We start from the raw sequence: 22,741 nt of genomic DNA, 5'->3' as shown, positions 1-22,741 counted from the left end.
TATTTTTGTCTCTCTTCTTGCAGGACAAAGTCCTAAGGCTTTTCAGAGCTGAAAGAATGAAATGGGCCACAATGCAAGCCGCCTTTTGAGCTCGTCGGGACTCACAGTTTTCATCTCTGACTGAGACAAACAGGAGGAGAGGGAATGTCTGAGCCCCACGGACGGCACTGACTTGGAAGACAATTACGTCTAGAGCGAGATAACTTAAGGACACTTCTGCACAATGGCTGGAGTGAGGTGTCTGCTTTCTTGGGACTAAACCAATTACTTCCACCAATAATAATAATTCTCTCAACATCTCCTTAAGGCTCCCTGGCAAATCTCAGCTCCTCTAGCCGGGTCCCAATCTGAGTGATGAGGAAGATGCACAAGACCTGGCAGAATGAGAGGGGAGCTGCTCAGGAGTGGCTGCTAATTAACCCTTCTTTCCTCCCTTCCCCAACACCAATGGGTCCATAACTCTGGGCAATAAAACACCCGGTCTGTGACAGCACTCAGGGACCCCGGGGCCATGGGGGGGAAAATGTTTCTGTGAGAATATACACTTAACTAATCCCTTCAACAAAGAGGAAGGAATGATACAGAGAGCTTATAACGAACTGGATTCAATGTTGGCAGGGTGTTCATGTTCAGAAACTGCAGTTACGTAGCTTATGTCCATTTACGATGTGCCTGGGGACAGGCAGTCGACTTTCAAATATTAAACAGCATGAACTATTTACAGCCATGACCTGCACATGTGAGTTATGTGTTCTGAAATAATTATCATTTCCGAAAGACTAGGAGGCTGGGTTTACCTAATTAAAACACAGTCTATAGGAGTGCCCCTGTCTACACGTATAGTGATACATACACCAAAGTCCCTTCTGGAGGAGACACAAAGGCTACTTTAAAAAAAGTATTTCTAGATTAGATTCTTAAACTCGGTCTAAAGCATCCTGGTTTTTATTTCACTATCTGTCAGTTAATCACACAAATCAGGTGAAAAAGGCTAGGCATGATCCTAAATAGGGTCTCTGGGGTCTAGCAATTAAAATCTAAAGATTAATATTGAGCTTCAGTTTTCCAACGAAGTCCCACATTCCCTAAACTGAAGCAAGGACTCAGAGAAATTTCAAAGGCTAAATGCTACTGGCTTAAACACACACACACACACACACACACACACACACACACACACACACACACACGGAGAACCATTTGTGACAAATCATTCTAATCTCATAAATTTAATGCTCTATAAAAGTAACAGAGATGTGTTTAGTAATTTGGGAAAACCAACGAGAGATGTCATTTGCATTGCTTTGAGATGAAATGTGACGTGGTAATTTACCAAGACCAATCATGATAAAATAAGCGAGCAACAAGATGAGTTGAGCTGGAAGGTAAGGGCTGAGTGGGTTTTTAGATCACTAACTCTGTGACTTTATGATCCAGAGCCACATCAGCCAGGTGAGAGTCAAAAAATTTCATCATTTCCAAATGCCTGGCCTGGGAATTGGGGCCATTTATTTTTCTAAGTATAATTACCTGGATGTGATTTTACCAGCACCAGCAAGAGAATAAGATCCAGTTTTAGGAAGTAATGAGGATTTGTTCATCCACTCCCAACACAGCTTGCTTGCTCATCCCAAATGACACTATTGCTAAGTAACGTCTACCACTATTGACCTACTCTTTAATCTAACTCAATTGCTAATTAGTTTTAGCAGTCTGGTTATTAAACTGTAATGGTGAGTTAAACTGTAATGCTTTCAAAACTAAAGACTGGCTAGCGGTCAGGTAAGCTATACCTCTTGCTTCTCTGGTCGAGTCCACGAAGCCTGGAGAGAACAAGATATAAAACACAACAAGAAAGCAGTAAAATTTTACAACATGTTGCTTTAGAGAATTGATGTATCACACTGCATACCGTGCACATGCAGCTTCTTTTTAATTCAGAACTTCTGCCAAGGCCCACTTTCAATGGTGTGTTTATTACCCAATTTAATTTAGGATGTAGCTATGTTCAGCTTTCCCCCCCTTATGCACGTTAATGTATAATTCAAAGCTAAAGGCTTTCCTAATCTTTGGAAGACATACACATGGGTATCAGCAGACTTATTAGGCTGCTCCTGTTCCAAAACATCTTGAATATTCCCTGTAATATTAGGTGACACTACACATTCTTTTATTGGCTGTTCCCACAGCATGTGGACGTTCCGGGGCCAGGGATCAAACCCCTGCTACAGCAGTAACCAGAGCCACAGCAGTGACAACGCTGGATCCTTAACCCACTGAGCCGCCATGGAACTCCACGACCCTACTAGTTTTAACCACACAATCTAGAGATACTCTTAGAGGAAGTTTCCTCCCTTAGATTTTATTGGACAGCAAATATCCTAATGCCATTTTGTGCTCATGCATTTTGTAACTCTTTGCATGCATCCTGTTAAAAAATATATATTTTTTTAAAAAGAACAAAGAAAGGAGCAGAAGGGTCATTATGAATGAGCAGTCACGCTCTTAAGAACACAGGTCAGGAAGCTTTGAGGAAACAGAAACCGAGTGCTGCGGTAGGTTCTTAAACGCAGGGGGACGCTCAGATGACATGCAGGCTCAGGCGTGCACCATCTTCATCAAACGCGGCGTTCACAAAGTGGTGAGGCACCTCGGGAACACAGGCGTTTGGGTAGCTTCCTACCCACGTCATGATTTTTTAAATTGATCCACCACTGGGGAATCTATTCTGTTCACAGTTTTTTTGAGTTCATGCTGGGAGTCCAAAACATCACACCTGTGTTGTTCTTTTTATTAGATGGCGTGACTGCCTGATGGTCCCTGATGTTCAGATGGAAGAAGGATAGAAAAGACGCCAGAGACACAGCAATGCAATCCGAGGAATGCAAATGAGTTAGCAAACATTTAGGAAGAGTCCACTAAATGCAAGGAGCTTTTGTGACCAGTGAGGATGGAAACGCTGGATGATGTCATATGATGCTGGAGTGAAGAGAAAGCGAGAACAGAGGACCATGCGTGGACCAAAGTCACGGTGGGTCAACACGTCAAACATGGTTGCCGTCTCCACATCACTTAGAAGCTTGTCTGTCACATGCCAGGGCTGCACGAACCAAGAATCTTTTCAGGGACTATAGCCTATGGAGCTGTTGGTTTTCCAGATCTGATTCTTCTTGTGACTCTCCCAACTGACTGTGGTTTTGTGGCTCTTAGAATAACAGGTGCTAGTAACACAAGGCTTCTAGTAGCCTGACCTTGTCAACCCCTGTGCCTGGTGGGGTGGTCAGCTGTGGCATGATCCTGATAATTTTGGGGAAGGTGTGAAGCCCATTTAAAGACAACATGATATGCAAATATACACACTTATAACACAAATGAGGATGTGACTAGTAACGCTCCTCCCTAAGTTGTTGGTTCCAGGTTCTTTTAATGTTCGCGTGTTTTCTCATCTTACACACACATCTGTAGGAATATGTATATAAACTAAAGGAAGTGATACACACGTATTCTAAGTTCTCCCTGTTATACTTTGCCCACATTATGGCTAAACCAGACTTCAACTGCTCAATGCAGGCACCTTTTCCGATGCTTAAGAGAGGGCGCCCAGTTTGTATTGAATGAGGAATTCTTCCTGGTGAAAAAGAAGCTCCATTTTCCAGTGCATCAGCATTTCAAAAGGTCTCTCTTTTTTTGTGGGGACCCCTGTCCACTCAAGATGCAAGGTTCATGAAATGCCTTTCCACTTTTTTCCATCTCTTCTAATCTTAGTTCTTTGCTCCTCTCCTTCTCCTTAGACATGAAGCATTCCCATGCCTTTCTTTCTCAGCCTCTTCAAAGGCACAGTGCTGTTCAAATGACCATATGATGGACTTATTCTGCCGGGACAGAGTATGCTAATCACTGCCCAGGGGTCTCACTCAATTTGTAAATGGCACCGGGACTTGAGCACCACTCACTGTGGGTCTTTAACATACTTGGCAATTTTTAAAATGAGTCTGGAGAGGATGAGTAATAAGACAGTGGATGCACAGACTTACTTTGTAGCCACAGTGTCACAATGACCTCCATACACATGGACCGATGTGACCCACTATAATGTTCAGATTTTTGTGTCAATGTATCAGTGACCACTAAGAAATGGATTAATTTACAGACAGATGATCTCTTCCAATGATCTTAAAATGACCCAAATTTAGCCTAGCTACATCAGTTGTTGAGTGAAATTAACTCAACGAACTGAAGTCTAATTATAATAATCTCAAAAGAGTGACGGGACTAAACCTAGAGACACAGTCAGAGATAGGCTATGACTTTGGGGCTCATTATTCTGGTTTTTTCCTCCTCCCCCCCTTATTTAAATGAAGAACATCAGTGTTCCATTAGAAAGTCACTACAAGTCTTTTCTCCCCTCTTCTCTTAAGGATTAAAACTAGACTCAGCAGCGAAGCAAAAGCTGCTTTAATTAGCTTCTACTGTCACTACCTTTATTAAAGGAAGCATGGAGGCTTCCACAAAAGTCATCAGAATCAGAAGAGAGCCCCGTGGCCCTACGGACTCTACCTTCTGAGCTACGGAACCCCAGGGAAGCTCTGGTGGCATTCTAAGGGCTCTGGACTTGAGCTTGCCCCGGCCACTATCAGTGGCTTGGACCAAGATACTTCCAACAAGCATTCATACAAAGTTGGAAGTGACAACTACTACAGCTGCTAGATGGCAGCTGCATGGGGAAGGCTGAATTGGCTGCCCTTGACTGTTGTGTTTAGAGCAGGGGTCATGCTGACTACTAGACCCCATTACTTTTAACACACATAAAGAACACAGGGGGGTCCACCTTGGTTGAAATGTCCTGAACCGAAAGACCTCTAAGGACAGTTCTGATGAAAGCCAGTCCTGACTGACTGGGAAGATGGACTGAAATGGCTGTTCTCAAGCCGGGGGGTATTTCTGTAAGGAGGTTTTTGATAATCACAGGGATTAGAGGTAGTTACTAACATTTAAAGGGAAGGGATCTGTGATGCTACATGTCTTGCAATGCATAGCACAGTCTCAGTGAAGAGTCTTTCCAAACTGTCACTCTGACCCCCATTGAGAGATACTGGGTTGCAACAAGCAAAACACAAGTTTTTAACAGAAATAAAAAACTCTACATTATTGGTTAAGCCATCAATTGCATAAGAACTGGATAGGGGCTATGTGTGGCTTAAATACAGTTCATGCCAAAAAGACCTGGGCATTTTAAGTTGCCCACAAGCTCAACAGGCGATAAGAGAAGGAGGAAACAGCTAAAGCACTAATGCAACTCTGACTGCACGACCGTGTGCACATCAAGGGGCCAAGAAGGCCTGGAAGTCTGCCTAGGCTACACTGGGTCCCACAAACTTGTAAGGGATGCTCGTGAACAGAAGCTCTCTGGCACAGGATGACTAGGAAGGTGAGGGGTGGAATCTGTAAGATGTGAGTCACAGTGAAAACCAGTGGGTGTGTTCAAGGGCAGAGGTCTGACTAAAGGAAAACCAAAGAGCCAGTTCCCGGCGTTTACACAAAGGGCCGAGTGTGGCAGCGGCAGGGGCAGGGCCTCAGGCCCTCTTGACCCTCAGTGTTGGCCACCTGCCCGGCAGAGGACTGACACTGCCGCCATTCAGGCAGGGGCTGAGCGACTTTTTGGCAGTGATTCTAGATAACCTCCCAAGAAGCCTTCCTTCCAGCCTTTTATGATCCTGGCAGGTTATGTGATCGACTTCTCAGGAACTTTCTTTCCCTCCCGGGTTGACAGAATGGTCTATTCTTCCTGCTTAGCGTGTAACCTAGACTTAAAGGAAAACTGTTTTCTTCCACATCTATAAGTCCATAACTTTAATGACCTTGATACCTAGTATAAATATAATGTAACTTCAGGTGGAGCAGAACGTGAGGAGCAGCTGCCAAAGTAAAAATGAAATCTACTTTCTGGAGTCCAACTGGCTCATAAATAGGCCATCTTTGCTTTCTTCATTTTCAGCCAGTCCCAGTGTAAGATGGCTATCATTTCCGGTTTTTGTTTTTGTTTTTTTTTTGCCACCCCTGGGCATGTGGCGTTTCTGGGCCAAGGATCAGATCTGAGCCGCAGTTGTGACCTACGCCACAGCTGCAGCAATGTCGGATCTGTGCCCGGCCGGGGATCGAACCTGCATGCTGGCATTGCAGAGATGCCTCTGATCCTGTTGTGCCACAGCAGGAACTCCTATCATGCCTTTTTGATGTCAATAGGTAATGAATAGAAATGGCAACTCCTCTATACACAGTTTCTTTTAGGCAAATATGCGGATCTGATGGCTGATTTGGAAGACACTGGCTCACTCATGTTCCAGTAATGTCACCTGAAGGCAGTCCATAGGAAAAGAAAGCACAATATATCTTAGGTGGCCAGGCTTAATTAATGACCTCAGATTGAGACTTATGGTCTGTGCTGATAATTGAATTACACAAAGCCTACCTGGTCTGAGATGGTCTCAGCTGGACACCTGTGGTCTTAATATTTAGGAAGTATGAGGGTACATTAGTGCCTGTTTTTTCATTTTTTTTATTCTGTAAAAATGAGTTCATAGGTACAAGCCAGAAGTGCCCAGCTAGTAAAGGTCCTGAGGCAGGCACAAATCTTAATAACCTTTCTGGTCTAGCTTGGCTGTTGAGCTATTCCTAGAAAGGATATAGAATTTAAAACCATCATTCATCTGGAGAAGCTGTTATTTCTGTCCTTCACTGTAGGTCAAAGATATACCCTGGGTCATTCTGGACAAATCTCCTCTCAAGCCTGATGGAGAAAAATCTGCCAAGCGGCAGCCCGTGGTTTAAGCCCTGAAATGTGCATTCAATTCATGTAACACACATGATGGGAACCGAAATCTGAGCTGAGGGTTTAATTCCAATGCTGATAAAGAAAGTATCCAAGTAAACACCGCATTGCTTAATTCAATTGGTTTTCACAATATCAAACAGCATATGCAAGTTTCAAAAATACTTAGCAGTTCCTCAGTTGAGTTTTTAAGTTGAATTCGACTCTGGAGGTAAAACTTGCACAAAATAATGAGTTTTTTGGGGAACAGCAATTTCTGTTCCTCTTGATTTAGTTTTGTTTTCTATTAATGGGAGAGAAATAGGTTCCTCGATGCAAATCCCAAATTTGGCTCTGGTATTGCTCGCTCTTTTTGGCTTTATTTGAGCCTATCCTCTCTAGGGATTTCCTTCAGGCAGGCAAAAGAGTAAAAGATCTATCATTTTTGACATTCTGGTCAATGTCATCCATTATACATGTCCTTTAAGGCTAAGGCCATTACTCCTGAATAGGTGACAAAGCTTTGGCCAACTAAAATGAAGCCCATTACTACAGGATATATGAAATGAGATTGGAGAAGTGCCATAAGAGGGTTTAGTTGCTTTAAAACCAAGCTTCTTCCTCCTCCTGTCTTTTGGGCCACTCACCCACAAAGAGCTGCAGGACGTGGGGTCACCTCAATTTTTATATATTGCCAATAAGAAAGACAGCTTTCCGGTGGCCTATAAATCCATGTGCTTCAAAGCTAAGTGCCCCCAGTCATCTCAGTTTGCCAGGAAATTTGCTACGATGTTCTTCAAGTCTCAGGGAAGAGAGCTGAAGAGAACCTGAGGTCATCATTATCACATAGAAACTGCTAATTATTTTTGCCTCTAGAACAAAATGATATCCAGATGTGGCCAAGAATACAGGCAGACACGAAGGCAACCAAGCTTTTGTGCATATAGTGCATGTAGAGCATGTATACAGATCACGAGGAAAAGAATGAACAGGCTCGTCTGATCCCTATTGGTTCTGGGAGCCACTTCCGTGGGTGCTCCCGAGATGGTGCTCACATCGCTGGGTGTACCAGGATCTTAATGCTTCCGTGATCCCTCCCGGCACCTTAACCCTGGGCTTGAGAATGACTATCCCTTTCCTCCCCGTAACGTCTAACCTGGCTACACCCCCTGACATCACACCCCTGCAAATCCTTGCAAGGAATTGTGCCCCTTCCATTGCAAGGGGATGCCAGGCAGGCCACAGCCAGGGAAGGCTGGGGGATGGGGGCACCCAGGACCTGGCTGCGGCCTCCGGTAACGGCATCCCAACCTCTGGCGCACCCAAGAGCATGGGGCATAAAGTAGACTCCATTGGCGTTGAGTCCACGCGCCAATGGCCCTGAAACTCTTGGGTGACATTGTACCTTTTCTTCGCTGCTGATGTTTCGGGTGGAAGTTCTCCAGGTGATTGAAGGAATGGGGTCTCCTGAGGCTTCACAGGTAAGAGTGACCTGCTCCTCCAGTTCCATTGCTGTCTGGTTCTCTACGTAAGTGATTTTGGGTTTTGCTGAAAAGACAGAACATTTCTATGAGTATATTGGACTTTTGCGTTTAGCTTTCTGGATTTGAACTGTAACATGCTCCCATCCAACAAAGGCCATCAACGTATTAATTATAAAGCTTTATTCTAGGTGTGTGGGAGATAATGAGCCGAACCCTCCCTGTCCCAGAGCTTAGAGTGGAGCAGGCAGATGGCAACACCGCAGTGATAGTAAGAAAGAGGGGACCGCGTGGGGGGCGATGGTGCAGGAGGCCTGAGCAGAGGAAGCGTGCCCCTTTGGCTCAGTCTCCTTGAGGAGACAGCTTTGGGGTTGGGCTGTGAGACTTTGAGTATGTGGAGCTTCGGGGGGACATGGAGCCATTCCAACTGTAGAAAACTGTGTGAATACAGACAGAGAAACAAGAACACATGAAGAGAGGGTGGAAAAGAGAGAAGAAGGGCAGAGACCTCGTGTCTGCGCCTCAAAGCAGCAGGAGATGATGCTGGACCCAGGCAGAGCGACTCTCTGTCACCCCAGGAAAACTCTTGCTTGAATTCTATCCCGTGCCTGGGGGAGGCCCGCTGACAGTGTTTGGTCAGAGGAATGAAACGATCATTTGTATTAATGGAAAGTTAATCAAGGAAAAATTCAAGACGGAGCATCCCTGAAGGGGAAGAACCCATCTGGAAGCCTGGCCTTACCCCAGTGAGACGTAACTACGCTCTGGACGATCCTCTTGGTGGGAAGAGAGAGGAAAGGGCAGCTCGGAGAGATGCTGAAGGGGAAGTGAAGGCGAGCAGAGAGTGAGTGAGGCGGGAAGATCCAAAGAAGGGATGCAGACTCCAAATGACTCTGAGACTCTTTGTAACTCTGAGGGTTGTGTTAGCATCAACTCGAGTAAGGAAACGCGGCGAGCAGCTCTTTGGGGGCTGCGGGGTGGGTGGCGGACGGGAAAGGAGATGAGATGAGTTCATTTTCCAAATGTTTTGGGTAATACAAGAAAGCACATGCATTCAAAAGCTGGGTTTAAATGTTAAAACATTAGAGAAAATTGAATTTTCCCAATTTAAAACAATTATGCTCTGAAATCGCTAAACCTTCCACCGAAGAGGAAAAAGAACCTGGCACAAATGTACCTTATTTCACTGAGAGAGGAAAAAGGCCAGGCTAGATAAAGAAATAATCAATCAATCAATCAGAAGTATGGGTAATTTTTGAAATAATTGCCTTTCCTTTATATTCCAATTCATAAAGGAACACCAAGGAGGCTAATAAAACCACTGGCTATTGTATATCCTCCACATTGAGGCTCTGCCTGCTTTAATAAGCAGAAAACAATGATCGAGCTGGGCATTTTCCATAGCAAAATTTCCAGTCTACTTCCATATACAATGACCCACAGAGCTTAAGTATTCTCCTACAGTTAATGTGTACTAACATCCTGCTTATAGCGGTTCCTGTGCTTTTCTTGTTGTTGTTGTCTGGGGTACATAAAAATTCCTGGGTCAGGGACTGAACCCACGCCGCAGCAGCTACCCAGGCCGCTGCAGTGACAGCACTGAATCCTTAACCTGCTACACTGCAAGAGAACTCCTTCAGCAAATCCTTTTGGACGGTTAGCAGCTAGGCACATCTCAACCCAATGGGGCCAAATGTTCACAAAATGAACTGATGGAGCCCATTTGAGTGAGGTTTTCCCGCAGGAACGTTTTGTGTCTATCTTGATCAACAAAACTTTCAAGGAGGCGACAGCTCCTACTGGAAGGAACAAGGGTTAAGAGCTGCTGAACAGAGAAGTCAAGTAAAAGGTGAGTTTCTCTACGGTTAATATCACAGCGTGAAAAGTTAACAACAACAAAAATGAGCCGAACCACGAAATTCACGGAACTGACAGTTGTGGTGGGGTCTGGAGGCCGTCCCAAGAAGGCTGACTTTCAGACCGCATGGAACCAACAGAAACATTGTGATCTAGATTGACGCTGTTTGCTGACCCTGTCCTGCCCCTAAGTACTTTATCCTAGCAGCAAAAGGTTAACAGAAGACAGACAAAGGACAGCTAATATCTATTCATATTTGGTCTTAGTGATTCCATTTCCCAGATGGTTACAGAGGCTGCTCTGTGCAAGTTTTTTTTTTTTTTAAGGGCTGTGTCAGCGGCATATGGAGGTTCCCAGGATAGGGGTCAAATCAGAGCTACAGATGCTGGCCTACACCACAGCCACAGCAATGCAGGATCCAAGCTGCGTCTGTGACCTATACCATAGCTCACAGCAACGCCAGATCCTTAACCCACGGAGCGAGGCCAGAGATTGAACCTGCGACCTCATGGTTCCTAGTTGGATTTGTTTCTGCTGTGCTATGATGGGAACTCCTGTGCAAATCTTTAGTAAAAGGAAAAATATGTTCTTGGGAAAACCATGATTCATGGTTGCTAATTTTGTATGGTCGTAGGGTCTACAGCGGCTGCTGGAAGGAAGGCAAGTTTCTCACTGGTAACTTAATCCTTCCTGAACCCCAGAAGCAATGTTATGAAGTTAACTGAAAACTTAGAATGTGGCCTTGGAACTAGGACAGCAGCACGATTCACTGTCCAAATTGGGACTCTCTTGAGTGTGAAAGGCATGCTCTAAATAATGACTGTGGGACAATGGGCATCCCTGAGCAAATAGGGATAGACACACGGTCCCTCTACTTATAAAAGGTTTCCGCCCTCTGTATACCAGCATCTAGAAGAATCTCTGCAGGTTTTCTCTGCTGATGGCTCTTGCACCATCTTCATGAACTTCTGTTGTTGGCCCTTGACTTTGGATCCCTGTTCTGATCTCCATCTGCCACCATGGCTCTTAATGCCTCAGCCTGTCCCAGGGCACCTTTCCCCATGGACCCTCCTGTGAGCACAGCCTCCTTGTGAGTTTTCTAACCACGCCTGCTCTCCCCTCCAGCATATTCATGGCTCTGCATCCTGACACTGAGGCCCATCTTGTCTACTCTCACTCCAGTCCAGGCTCCTGCAGCCCTAACCCGAGGAGGACTCCAGGGCCCCTGTACCCCTGTACTTCGATGTCAGGTGTGACCAGGTGCCTCTTCCTATAGGCACCTATTTGTCTGTCCTTTGCTATAACTCCCAAGGGCTGCTTTGGTCCTAAGAGGTCAGCTAAGCAAAGCTTCTCCCCCGGTGAACTTGTTTCAGCCCACAGCAGCATGAGACCTCAAGAGCATTCATACTTGAATATGAAGAGTCTGTGGGGACGAAAGTGCTTCTTCAGAAGGGCCCGTGGGGAGAGGAGAAATGGAAATTCACTGTCAAGTTTAAAAGAAGGTAGAATGCAACTACTCAGTAAAAAATTTTCTGGCTAAAAACCAGGGCAGAGCATGCTAGAACATATCCCTTTCTTAGGAAAAAATGGTATCAGGGCCATTCTGACCAGCCCTAATTTTTAAAAAAATTTTCATGGGCTGATATATATATATATATACACATATATATATATATATATATATATATATATTACAATTATAGTTGATTTACAATTTTGTGCCAATTTCTGCTGTACAGCAAAGTGACCCAGTCATACATATTCAATCTCTTTCTTATATTATCTTTTATCACCGTTTGTCGCAATTTAGATAGGTCTCCTATACACTCATGGCCAGTCCTTCTTGAAGCCACAGTTCTGGGCACGTCTTTTCTATCATCCAAGCTACAGGCTTCTTTCCTCTTCTACGTCACTGCCATGGCCCTGCTGCTGCTGGGGAACCAACCCCATTTCTCCCCCAGTGCTGGTCCCCAACGGTGAGCCAGAAGATGAAGGAGAGGGAGAGAAAAGATTGAAGAAAGATGAAGTCCTAACTCGTTAGCCCCTTCCTACCTGGCTCCCAGGCCCTAGTTCCAACCTCCTAAACCCAGGGGGGATGCCACAAGGAGGACAAGAATGTAAAACAGAGAGGGACCCTGCAGGGTATATGTGGGATACTGGGCTATCCTGAGAAGGCCAGGGGACCTCTCCTCGCAACACTACAGAGGAGGATGGGACTGGCTTAGACATAGTTCCCTTGTGTCTGTGATTTCCTTCCCTGCCTTTGCAGGAGCCGGCCCACAATTCCTTGCTCGCCTAACGAACATCTTCCCTGCTGCAGTCTTGGGAGAGCACGTGGTAGCACAGTGAGTTTGTGTGTGTGTGTGTGTGTGTTGCAGAAGGAGCTCCATGGCAAGGGAGGAGGGTGGAAAGACAAATCCTGCGTTGCCACACCTCCTGCGTCCTGCTTCCTCTGCCTTGCTACCTCCTTCCCTGGCCTTTGCCCACCCTCTCCACTCTAGCTCGGTCCTGCCTGGCTCCGGACTCACACCCCCTCCTGGGGCAGCATCCCCACTGGAGAGGCCCTGGGACAGAAACTGAGATGTTCTTGGGTGGCCACTTTAAATCCGAGTGGATTTCCACGGAGAAACCACGTAAGCCATGGAGGGAAAGGCAGAGCACACCAATTATGAGTCCTCCCATGTGGGATTCGGACATCGTATGTGTTAAGTTGGGTTTTGGAGACGAGTAATCACCATTGCTAGCCCGGGGAATGGATGCGAAGGCCTGGGTTTGTGTCCTGGCTCCTTGGGTAGGATACCTAATCCCCCTGTGCTCAGTTTCCCCATTTGTGAAAATGGGCATAAAACTTTAATCTACTTCATAGGATTGTGATGAGGTTAAAAGAGCTCCTTCACAATCATACTCGATGAAGAGTATTTCACACAGTGCTCAGCACATCATAAGTGCTCACTGCATGCTGGGTATCATATGATGATTACTTTAAGAACCTGATGTCGAAAAAGATTTCCTAAAGCCAAGTGATAAATACACGTTTCCAGGTTCATCTCCCTGCCATGTGCATTATGTCATTTGCATCAAACTGATTATGATTTCCTCGGTGGTTCAAACACTGGTGCCTACTATATGCCAGGCAGGGTTCTAATCATCGGGGTACATTTGTGAGCAGAGCAGGCACAGGTCCCTATTGACACAGCATGTGCTCTTCCGGCCTCTGTCCCTGTGCTCAGGACCCTCCTGCATCTTGGAAACTCCTACTTGGGGAACCGCATACTGTCTGTGAAGACTTTGCTAACTTATGCCACACAGGATCAGAGCTCATCTTTTACTATAAAACACTGCATGTTACTATTATGAAGTCATCACCAGGGGCTGTCATTGAAAATTTCAGCACTGACTATCTACGGTAGCCTGTGAACCCACTGATGAGAATAAAGTGGGTGTTATTCATCTTTGTAACTGTGGCAATGGCTGAGCCCACAGCAGGTACTCAAATGTCACTGAGTGACACCATACGTTATAATTTACATGCTTATATGTTTATCTCCCTCTGTGCTTCTCTGAGTCCAAAGACCATAGCTTAGTCATCTCTGTAGCCCCTCTATCCAGAAGCAACGGTGCTCAACAAATGTTTGTGAAATGAAGGAACAGATGAACAAATGCATCTGTCTTTCATATGGAAAAACTCAAAATCAGAGCAATTGGGGAAGACCAGTTGGAATCAGAGAAAAGATGGTCAAGAATATTTCCAAGAAGTTTAGCTTCACTCTCAAATATGTATAGTTAATTTGGATCAAACTGATAACCTGTTTCTAAGCCCAATTGTCATTAAAGAGTTAACAAGGTTCATCTGGGATAGCGGGTCCAGTTGCACATAAACGTTTGGTTTTCTAAGGTCTGTGTCTACAGACACTGGTGAGTTCTCCTGATCAGGCTAAACAGGCAGGTCCCAGGCAGGTTCCCCAGGCTCGTGCTGCACCAACCAGAGAGCTGGCTGCTCCAGGGCTGTCCCTGCAGCATCTGTACTCTAGCAGCTCCCTCTATAATAGACTGACTTATCCGCAATTGTTTACTATTTTTTTTCTTTTTTTAAAGATGGTCAGACAGAGCTGAGGGCCCCTAGGTTAGGCATCTCTCTGCCACAAATTCACATTTTTGAAGTCAGGTCAAAATGCATTTCAGTTCTAAATGAATGGGAGCTCACGGAGTTTATTAAAACACGAAGTGTGTAAAGATGTGGGGGTTCTTTTCAGGACTCTCATGATGCTGCTTCATACAGGCCAGGGGAAGAAGAAAGGCAGACAGAGGCAGCCGCTTGGCCACTGACATGCAAGGTCCTATTAGGAGTCTAGCGCTCTTTGGAGTGCCAGAGATAAAGCCATGTGTAGGGCAGCTGGTGCTCTGCCATCTTGGAATTAACACACTTAGTGGGGGCGGGAGGGAGACAATCCCCCAAATGAATATGTAAATGAGGTCAGTTCAGGTACAAGGAAGGGCCCTGAAGAAAAGATCGGTGGAGATCGTGATGAGGGAGCTGCACTGGCCAGAGCAGCGAGGGAAGGAGTGGCAGAGAAGAAGGCGACCTCAGTGATGGATGAGAAGAAGGCGGCTCGGAGGGGACCTGGCGGAATGCAATTCCAAGCTGAAGGACATCCAGTGCTGCATCCCTGAGACAGGGAGCAAGCTTGGTGTATCTGGGGACAGGGAGAGGGCTCCAGGAGTGGGAGAACGTTACATTCAGAGCACAGTGGAGGCATGAGCAAGTCGGGACGGAAGTTAGGGCTGGCTCAAGTCTGGTATCCAGCCACAGCCAGGAGTCTGGATCTTATTCTGGTTGCAGCAGGAAGCCAATGGAGGATTTGAAACAAAGGATTGGTGCTTAAGGTCATCTGGTTACTGTGAGTGGGCGTGGCTGAAGGGGGTCAAATGGGGCCAGAGAGGCCACTAGGAGGCTGTCTCATTGACCAGGTGAGAAGCAGGGTGGCCTGGACTAGGGCTTGGCCTGGTAGAGCTGGCAAGAAGGGGGGCAGACTCGTGGACAGAGGGGACAGCATGCTGCTGATGGACTATGCAGGGTGAGAGGAACCCCAGGGGAGCAGTGACTTGACCGCGCAGTCCTTACCGAAGACCTTGAGATGGATGGACGCATCCTGCTCGCCGGCCTTGTTCTCGGCGATGCAGACGTACTCAGCCTCGTCGTTCTTGTCCACCTTCCTGATGGTCAGCTCAGAGCTGTCATCACTGAAGAGGTACTTCTCATCTTCCTCATTCTCTATCTGCTCCCCGTCCCTGCAGGGCGCGAAAGGGCAAAGCACCATGACTTTGACTACAAAGCTAAGAAGTTAATTTTTAACTTCCATAAAATGCAACCTGAGCCCATGACAAAGACTGCATCTTCAAAGACAGAAAGATGTGGAATCAGACTTCTGCATAAACCTGTGATTCCTCCACCCAGACCTCTGCTTCTGCCCAAGGGCTTCAAACTGTACCCACAAAAGTTCCCAAGAGGGCCTTGGTTCTGCCCCCACAAACTGCAAAGGAAGGAATCCAATGCGCACACAAAGCAAGAGGACCCGGCGGAAGAGTTTATTCTGTACCTGGAGCTGATGGGCCCCAGCCGCCCACCCTCATTCCACTGAAACGCCAACACAGAGCAGGCCACTGAGGTCACCCTGTCCTCTAGTGAGTAATAAAAGACACAAGCCAGTTTCTTACTTTGTCCAGCTCATGGTGGGCTCTGGGAAGCCTGCGGCGTCGCACACCAGGGTGACAGACTGGCCGAGGTTGGCTGTGGCGTTCACGATGCTCTGTCTGGCCTGGACGGTGGGCGGCACTAAAGGAGAGAGAGACTGTCAGGGCCGCCTGGGAAAACTCGGAGGGACCCGGTGGCCTGGAAAAGAGGCACTTCCAGGGGATGCCTGGTCAGGAGATTGAGCCCTGGGTGCAGTTGGTGTCAGGGATCTACATTCAGGTGTGCACTAAATAGTTACTTTAAACTGAATAACTAATTCACCCACAACCATGCATTAGAGTTTTCCAAAAATACATGCTATTGTTATACATATAACAATATATAATAACATTGTTTCTCAATGATACAGATTAAGAAGCTGTATTAATAGGTTTTGTTCATTTTAAAGTGGTATTCTATTTCAATAGTAGCTATATATATATATATATATATATATTTTTTTTTTTTTTTTTTTTTTTTTTTTTTTTTTTTGGCTGCGCTTGTGGCAGGCAGAAGTTCCCAGGCCCAGGGTTCGAACCTGCACCACAGCAGTGACCACACCAGATCCTTAACCCACTAGGTCACCAGAGAACTCCTACAGTAGCTATTTATCATCATATATTTTCTCAATCAGTGCACCCCAATCTTGCAACTGCCATGATTGGTGGAACTTGACATTCAAAAGGGGGCTCTTCATACTGGAAAAAGGAGAAAACTCCCGCTCCCAGTGATTTAAATGGTTAATACCAATTTGAAATGCACCTGCTCACCAAAGAATGACATTTCTCTGGGACTGTCACAAACAGCTCTGTGCACAAACTGTTTTTTACCAAAGGAATGAGAAGGGGAGAGTTTGGCAAGAAATATCTATCACTCTCCAAAAAAATTACACCATGATTTACTTATTTTCTTAGTCCTGACATTACAATTTCCTGTAAACATCTTGTAAATGTCAGATCAATTCCATGGGTGTGTTTATTTGACACTGCAAATTGAGATTAATAAGCCCATGGGCTAGGATTCTGACAATGCTCAGGCCTGAATTGATTATAATACTTTCTTTGAACACTGAACTGGGGGGCTGACTTCGCAATTAAGGTAACATCAAGAACAGTGAAAGATGACTAACTTTTCTAGGAAGCACGGGGCACGTTTCTCGTGGTGAAGATAACGAAGGACCTTCCAGGAGTGCACGAAAGGTCCTCACGGTTGAGAGAGACCCAAAAGGCAGGTGTGTTTAAAAATAAACAAACAGGAGTTCCCGTCATGGCTCAGTGGTTAACGAATCCGACTAGGAACCATGAGGTTGCGGGTTCGGTCCCTGCCCTTGCTCAGTGGGTTAATGATCCGGCATTGCCATGAGCTGTGGTGTAGGTTGCAGACGTGGCTTGGGCGTAAGCCGGCGGCTACAGCTCCGGCCCAAGAAACGGCAAAATAAATAAATAAAGTTGCTTTATAAAAAAATAAATAAAAAAATAAAAAAATAAACAAACAAAAAACAAGCCAGAGGCTGGGAGGGAGGGGTGGTGGGGAGGGGTGGTGGGGAGGGGTGGCCTCAGCTGACATGGATGAGCCAAGGCTGCAGCCCTGGAAGAGGCAGGAAGAACACATCTCCTCACCGTTCACAATGACCTGGATGTCCTTGAAGTTGATCTCCCCCCGGGCCAGGATCCTGCCCTCACAGCGGTAAGTGCCCTCATCTGTTTTCTTGATGCCCTTGATCTGGAGGTAGTTGTTGGCCAGGACGATGAATCGGACTAGAAAAGACAAGAGGCAGGTTCATCCAAGGACCAGTCAGAAGACTGGTACCTGCAGGCAGGTTGCCGAGCCTTTCCTCTGTCCTCCCTTCCATCCTATGGGGGTGGTGGGTGGCTGGAGGGCTGGGAGTGGGGAGGGGCTCTAAGCTGAAATAAGAACACATGTCTCTGGCTCTGGCCTAGAGCCAAGAGCCAAATCTACTGGACATTTGCTTTTTTCTTTGGAGAGAAAGTCAAATGCCTGAATAGACAAGCTACAGACAGGCAACTATTGGTCTGGAAATAGCTTGAGGTTCTGGGACCCTGGAATCCACGCTTGGGCTGGAATGCCTCAGAAGCTCGCAGAAGTGGAAACCCTAGGGGGCTCGGTGGCCCAGGGGAAAGGGCAGCTGCCAGGTCTCACCATCTTTTTTCAGGATGACATCTCGGCCTTTGTGTTTCCAGATGATGGTTGGGGGGAGGGAGCTGACCACATCGCACACAATCACGGCATCTTCCCCTTCCCTGAACTCCTGCGGGGTCGGCGCATTCTTGAACATGAGCTTCTCTGGAAAATGAGCAAGAGGAGAGTGAGGGAAACAGCCAGTTCTCCCTTTTCAACTGGAGCCATACTGCGGGGGTTCCATATACACAGTGGTGCCAAAGGGGGTCCTGCCCATCACTTGGCCAAAGATGCGGGCAGATCAGCTGGCACAAGCAGGGGACATGTAACCTGTGTTTGTGTCCATTCAGAGAGCTAGATCTATCACACTTTGTGCCGAGAAAGGTCTCTAGAGGAAAAGGAGTGTCTTTGCCAAGGGTCCTCGCCATGTGGGGTGGAGCTAATGAAACACAAGGCACAGGGGGAATGAGTTGGTCGAACAACCTATTCTACGAACAGGGGAGCCATCAGTCCTTTCTCTGTCTCCCACGCTGTCTGGCACCCCAACTCCAGCCTGTCTCTAGCAGAGACAATTTCTGAAGAACAGAGAAAAGCAGGCTTATGGCAATAAATACTGTGGCAATCAATACTGTCCCTTAGCTGTTGCCCACCAGTTCCCACCCACCAGAGTGGGCCCACAGGACAGATGCATGATAACAAGGTAATGAGATGCCACCTCCAGGCTGGTTCCCGTGGCCACGGGAACTGCCTGCTCTGAGTGGCACAGAGTGTTCAGATAATAAACCCCCCTCCCACCCCACCAAGCCTTTGCACGCCATTCCCAGTGGGAAAGAGTGAACTAGGAGGGGATAAACTGAATCGCACAACAGTCAGTCAACTTTGGGAAGGGAGAGGGGGACCCCATGCTAGCTCTCTGGGAACGGTGTAATTTGAATTTAGGGAACGGAGGCCAGTGAGAGGTAGCTGTGATCAGCATGAACCCGGCTGTGAGTTCTCAGGTGGCCAAGGATCCTTTAAGATCACACTGGAGCTCTTGGCTTGATTCAGAAAACACTTGGACAAAAGGAGGAAAGGAGCCCATGTCAAGCCCTGGGCAGGTCCTCTACTCCATCCCGCTCTCCTGGCTACCCTTGCATCTTCCTGGCCACAGGAGAGGCCAGGGAACACAGAGGGAGAAGGGGGAGGCGCTTACGGAAGATCTTCACATTGACCGTGGCCTCTGACTCGGTGCCGTCCTCCGCGGTGACCACGCACTTGTAAATGCCGGCATCGTCGATGTTGGCATTGTAGATGGTGAGGGTGGAGGAGGAGTCATCGTTCCACACCACGGAGATCCGCTGCTGGTTCGGGGTGAGTTTTTCTCCATTGGGGGAGAACCAGGAGATGTCTTTATCTTTGGCATCTCCTGCCACTAAAGAGGAAGAGATGATTTTCAAATCCCTGAGGCTGAAAAGACAAAGACCCCTCCAGGGGGACAGTGGGTTCTGGGCAAGAGCTAGTGAACAAGAGCTCATCAGGCTTGAGGACAGGGGGCGGGGCGGGGTGGGGGGTGGGGGAGTGACCATACATGTTGGTGGCTTCTGTTTTTAATCGTTATGTTCGGAACACCACTTACAGTATTTGGAAAGAACTCAACACACACTCACGCCAGTATTTCTCACAGTGCTTCTACCCCTAGTGACGGAAGAGATTTGTTGAGAACCTACTGTGTGCCAGGCACTAAGCAAGGAGCTTATGGAGACCAGGAGGCAAAGGGAGTTCGTATACTTGGGATCTGAGTGCAAGGGCTAGTTGGTCTGAGCCAACTCATCGGCTTGTTTTTCCGGGGCTCAGGCACTGTCTCCAAAGTGGAAGATGCAACACTGGCTAGTCTAGGGGTGTGAATACCAATCACTTTTGCTCTAGCGTCTGCCCGAGCAAAGTGGCATGACTGTCATATCAACAGCCCCTGCCTCAGAGAGGCAAATACATCTGCTTAAATGCCAGCATCACCCAGACATCCTTTCCCCAGGTGCCCCGGAGGGTAGATGCTGCTGCTGAGCTGTCCAGACAGCGAACTGGAACCAGGGCTCTGGGATTCCCAAGTGTGGCTTCACCAGCCTCTCCATACAGCACCCTTTCCCAGCCTGCACCCCAACCCCCCCAGCTCCTGCACAGATGCTTAGTGTGGAAATGAAGCAGCCTTCCTTTCAGGGCCCATCATGTTTTCAATATATATTGCTATTTGCAAGATGTGCTGTGGGCTCCATGGCTGCATCTCCAGATCATTTCAATTGCTGTAATGAAGGCAAAGCTGGAAGGAACACATCCAGCAGCCACCAGCCACCTCATCCGGCGCAACTCACGACAGCATTTATGGCCCCTCCCTGCCAAAAGCTGCTTGCGTAATGTCACCGTTTACACCTAGCTCAGCTCTTTCCTGGTCCTTTCATGTTCCAAATCCCAGGCATGGCACAGGGACTCCAAAACCTCCCATGAAGCCTTTCTTGAGAATTAGCTACGCTGTGGAAATGGAGCATATTTTATAGATAAAACACAAAGGCACCAAGTCTGACACATTCTGAACCAGCCCTGTTCTCCAGTGTCACTCACAGAACTCTGGATGTACAGAGGGCAGCGGCCTGGGTTGCACTGACTTTCCTAAGAAAACCCCAGACCTCCTCCATCAGCAAGCAGAAGTCCCCAGGGCATGTTTCTCTGTGCTGGGGAGGCCTTTGCAAAGGGAAGGAAGTGGGCTTGAGCATCTGGCTCTAGGGCCACCGTGTGACCCCGCCCCAGAGCAAGGCCAAGGATGCTGGGCACAGCGCGATCAGCTGGGCATACACAGCCTCTGGCCTCTCAGCTCTGCCGGTGGGCTTCCTGAAATGTGGTGGGACGTGGGCACTTGCCTTGGCATAAGAAGAATTTGGACTCTCCAACGCTGATTTCCCCTTGGCTGGGAACGATATCCACCTGCAGAGAAACTGAAAAGGACAAAGTCCAGTTTAAACATACATTCGAATTATTGAGAAAGAAACCAGAGCTTTCATTCAAAAACAGGGTCTGCCTGAGTGAAAAGAGAAGGCGGTTTGGCTTTTGAGACCTTGTCACCACCACTGTTCCTCACACCGAAGCCAGGAGTGGACAGGGCCATTTCTCCGGAAAGGCTGTCCTATGTCAGGTAGGGCAGGGTCCCCCAGGAGATCCGGGGTGACCTCTGCCCTAAATCTTTCAGATCCCTTTAGAAGGCTCGTGGTCCTGCTCCCAACAGCCGCCCTTCTGGGATTCACAGAAATAGCAGCTCAACCGGTTACATGCAGAGAGTCAACCTGCAGTGTCCCCACAGCTGGGTCGAGGGAAGCCGGCTGCTCCACAGCTCGGCACAGGACTTCCTGCCCATTCCCCACACCGCCGAGCTCAATCACTGTGGGGAAGGCTTCGGGGTGAAGGTCCAAACTGATTCTGAAGGAGGAGATGCCAAACCAATGCTACCTTACCTCTCGACTATAGGACCAACACACCTCTTTGTATCAGAGGAGACAGCATCAAACTCCAGCACCCCAATTAGTCAGTGGCTCTTCTGATACACAGGACTCTGTGCCCTCGGGAGTCCTCTGCATCATTCGGCCACTGCACTGCACTTTTATTTAAATATCCATATGCCCCGTCAATCCGCTCCACCCGTAAGACAAAATACATGGCGCCGGATCGCACAGATTCCTATGTTTACAGAGTTCCTCATTTATCTGCGCAGAGCAGACAACCGTTCCTCGTGAAAATACACTTTCAGGGGAGGAAGGAATATGGTGTCATTCATCGGGATTCAACTTCCTTCTGCCTCTCCTCCTCTTAAGGCAAGGAAATTTGCAAGTAAAAGCTCATCGATGTTTGATCCCCTGCATGTAGCTTCTCAAAGCCCCTCTGAAGGAGGGGCCTGGACAAAATAGGCCGGGTAATAGAGACTCCGCCAGCCCTTCCTTCCAACAGCCATTTTCTCTTCACAGCAGAACAGAGGGAATGCTGGTTGCCATGGTGACTGACGTGCAGGCAGAGCTGCAGTGGGTCTCAGTCTGTGCTCATTTGATGAAGCAACCACGGCTGTGCTCAGTGGAACGGAGGGATCAAAGGGATGGCATGGGGCGGGGAAGCAGGGGGAGTGGGGGCACCTCAGCTCCTGGGGGTGCAGCCTTCCCAACCATCCTATAGACAAAGTGGCCCACGGAAACACCCAGCAGAAGCCGCAGAGAAAGGGATGGTTCGGTGGGACCAGAACCAAACAGGGGCGGAGCGAGGGTAACGGTGAGGAGTGGGGAACAGGCTGGGGGAGGATGCTGTGCATGCCCCCCTGTGAGAATACGAAGCAGGAACCCAGGGACTTCCAAATGCTGTTTTGGGAGAAATAGTGCAGAAACTGAGGGGCAGCCTGGCTCTCCCTCGGTTGGTGTGCTGCCGGTCACTCATGTGGGGGCCCAGGATGGGATGCATCCTGAGAACAGTGAAAGGTCTTCGCCTAGCTTTCCTGAATGTCACCCGTGGCACACAGAGCTGCGGTGGAGTACAACGCGGGGGCAGGCGTGCCCAGCTGTGGTGGGTTTCTCCCATCATTCTCCTTCGGAGGGAGCCCTCAGTTCTAAATTGAGGGAACAGAAGGGGTCCCAACCATCGCCATGTTCCGCCTCTTCATCTTCCGGATGCGCGAGGACAGGTAAAGTGAATTCCCTAAGGTCATGTCTAGCGAGGGCCAG

General features: G+C 47.7%; 1 protein-coding gene across 41 annotated transcripts in view; it reads right to left on the bottom strand.

Moving 5' to 3' along the window:
* NCAM1 (neural cell adhesion molecule 1) overlaps positions 1 to 22,741 on the bottom strand; it is a 332,004-nt gene that overhangs the window by 48,155 nt on the left and 261,108 nt on the right. For 27 of the 41 annotated variants that reach the window (XM_021062829.1, XM_005667344.3, XM_021062793.1 and 24 more), the window contains exons 2-9: positions 20,906 to 20,980; positions 19,210 to 19,428; positions 18,039 to 18,182; positions 17,498 to 17,635; positions 15,863 to 15,980; positions 15,270 to 15,436; positions 8,214 to 8,356; positions 1,794 to 1,823 (exon numbers count right to left, since the gene is read on the bottom strand). In XM_021062829.1, coding sequence (XP_020918488.1) covers positions 1,794 to 1,823; positions 8,214 to 8,356; positions 15,270 to 15,436; positions 15,863 to 15,980; positions 17,498 to 17,635; positions 18,039 to 18,182; positions 19,210 to 19,428; positions 20,906 to 20,980 — 1,034 coding nt within the window. The remainder of the gene's footprint in view (positions 1 to 1,793; positions 1,824 to 8,213; positions 8,357 to 15,269; positions 15,437 to 15,862; positions 15,981 to 17,497; positions 17,636 to 18,038; positions 18,183 to 19,209; positions 19,429 to 20,905; positions 20,981 to 22,741) is intronic. The other 14 variants (XM_021062832.1, XM_021062815.1, XM_021062835.1 and 11 more) reach the window with 1 other exon arrangement.

The sequence above is a fragment of the Sus scrofa genome, chromosome 9 (assembly GCF_000003025.6).
Source record: "Sus scrofa isolate TJ Tabasco breed Duroc chromosome 9, Sscrofa11.1, whole genome shotgun sequence".
NCBI classification, from domain to species: Eukaryota; Metazoa; Chordata; class Mammalia; order Artiodactyla; family Suidae; genus Sus; species Sus scrofa.
This window is presented reverse-complemented; position numbering and strand designations above follow the sequence as displayed.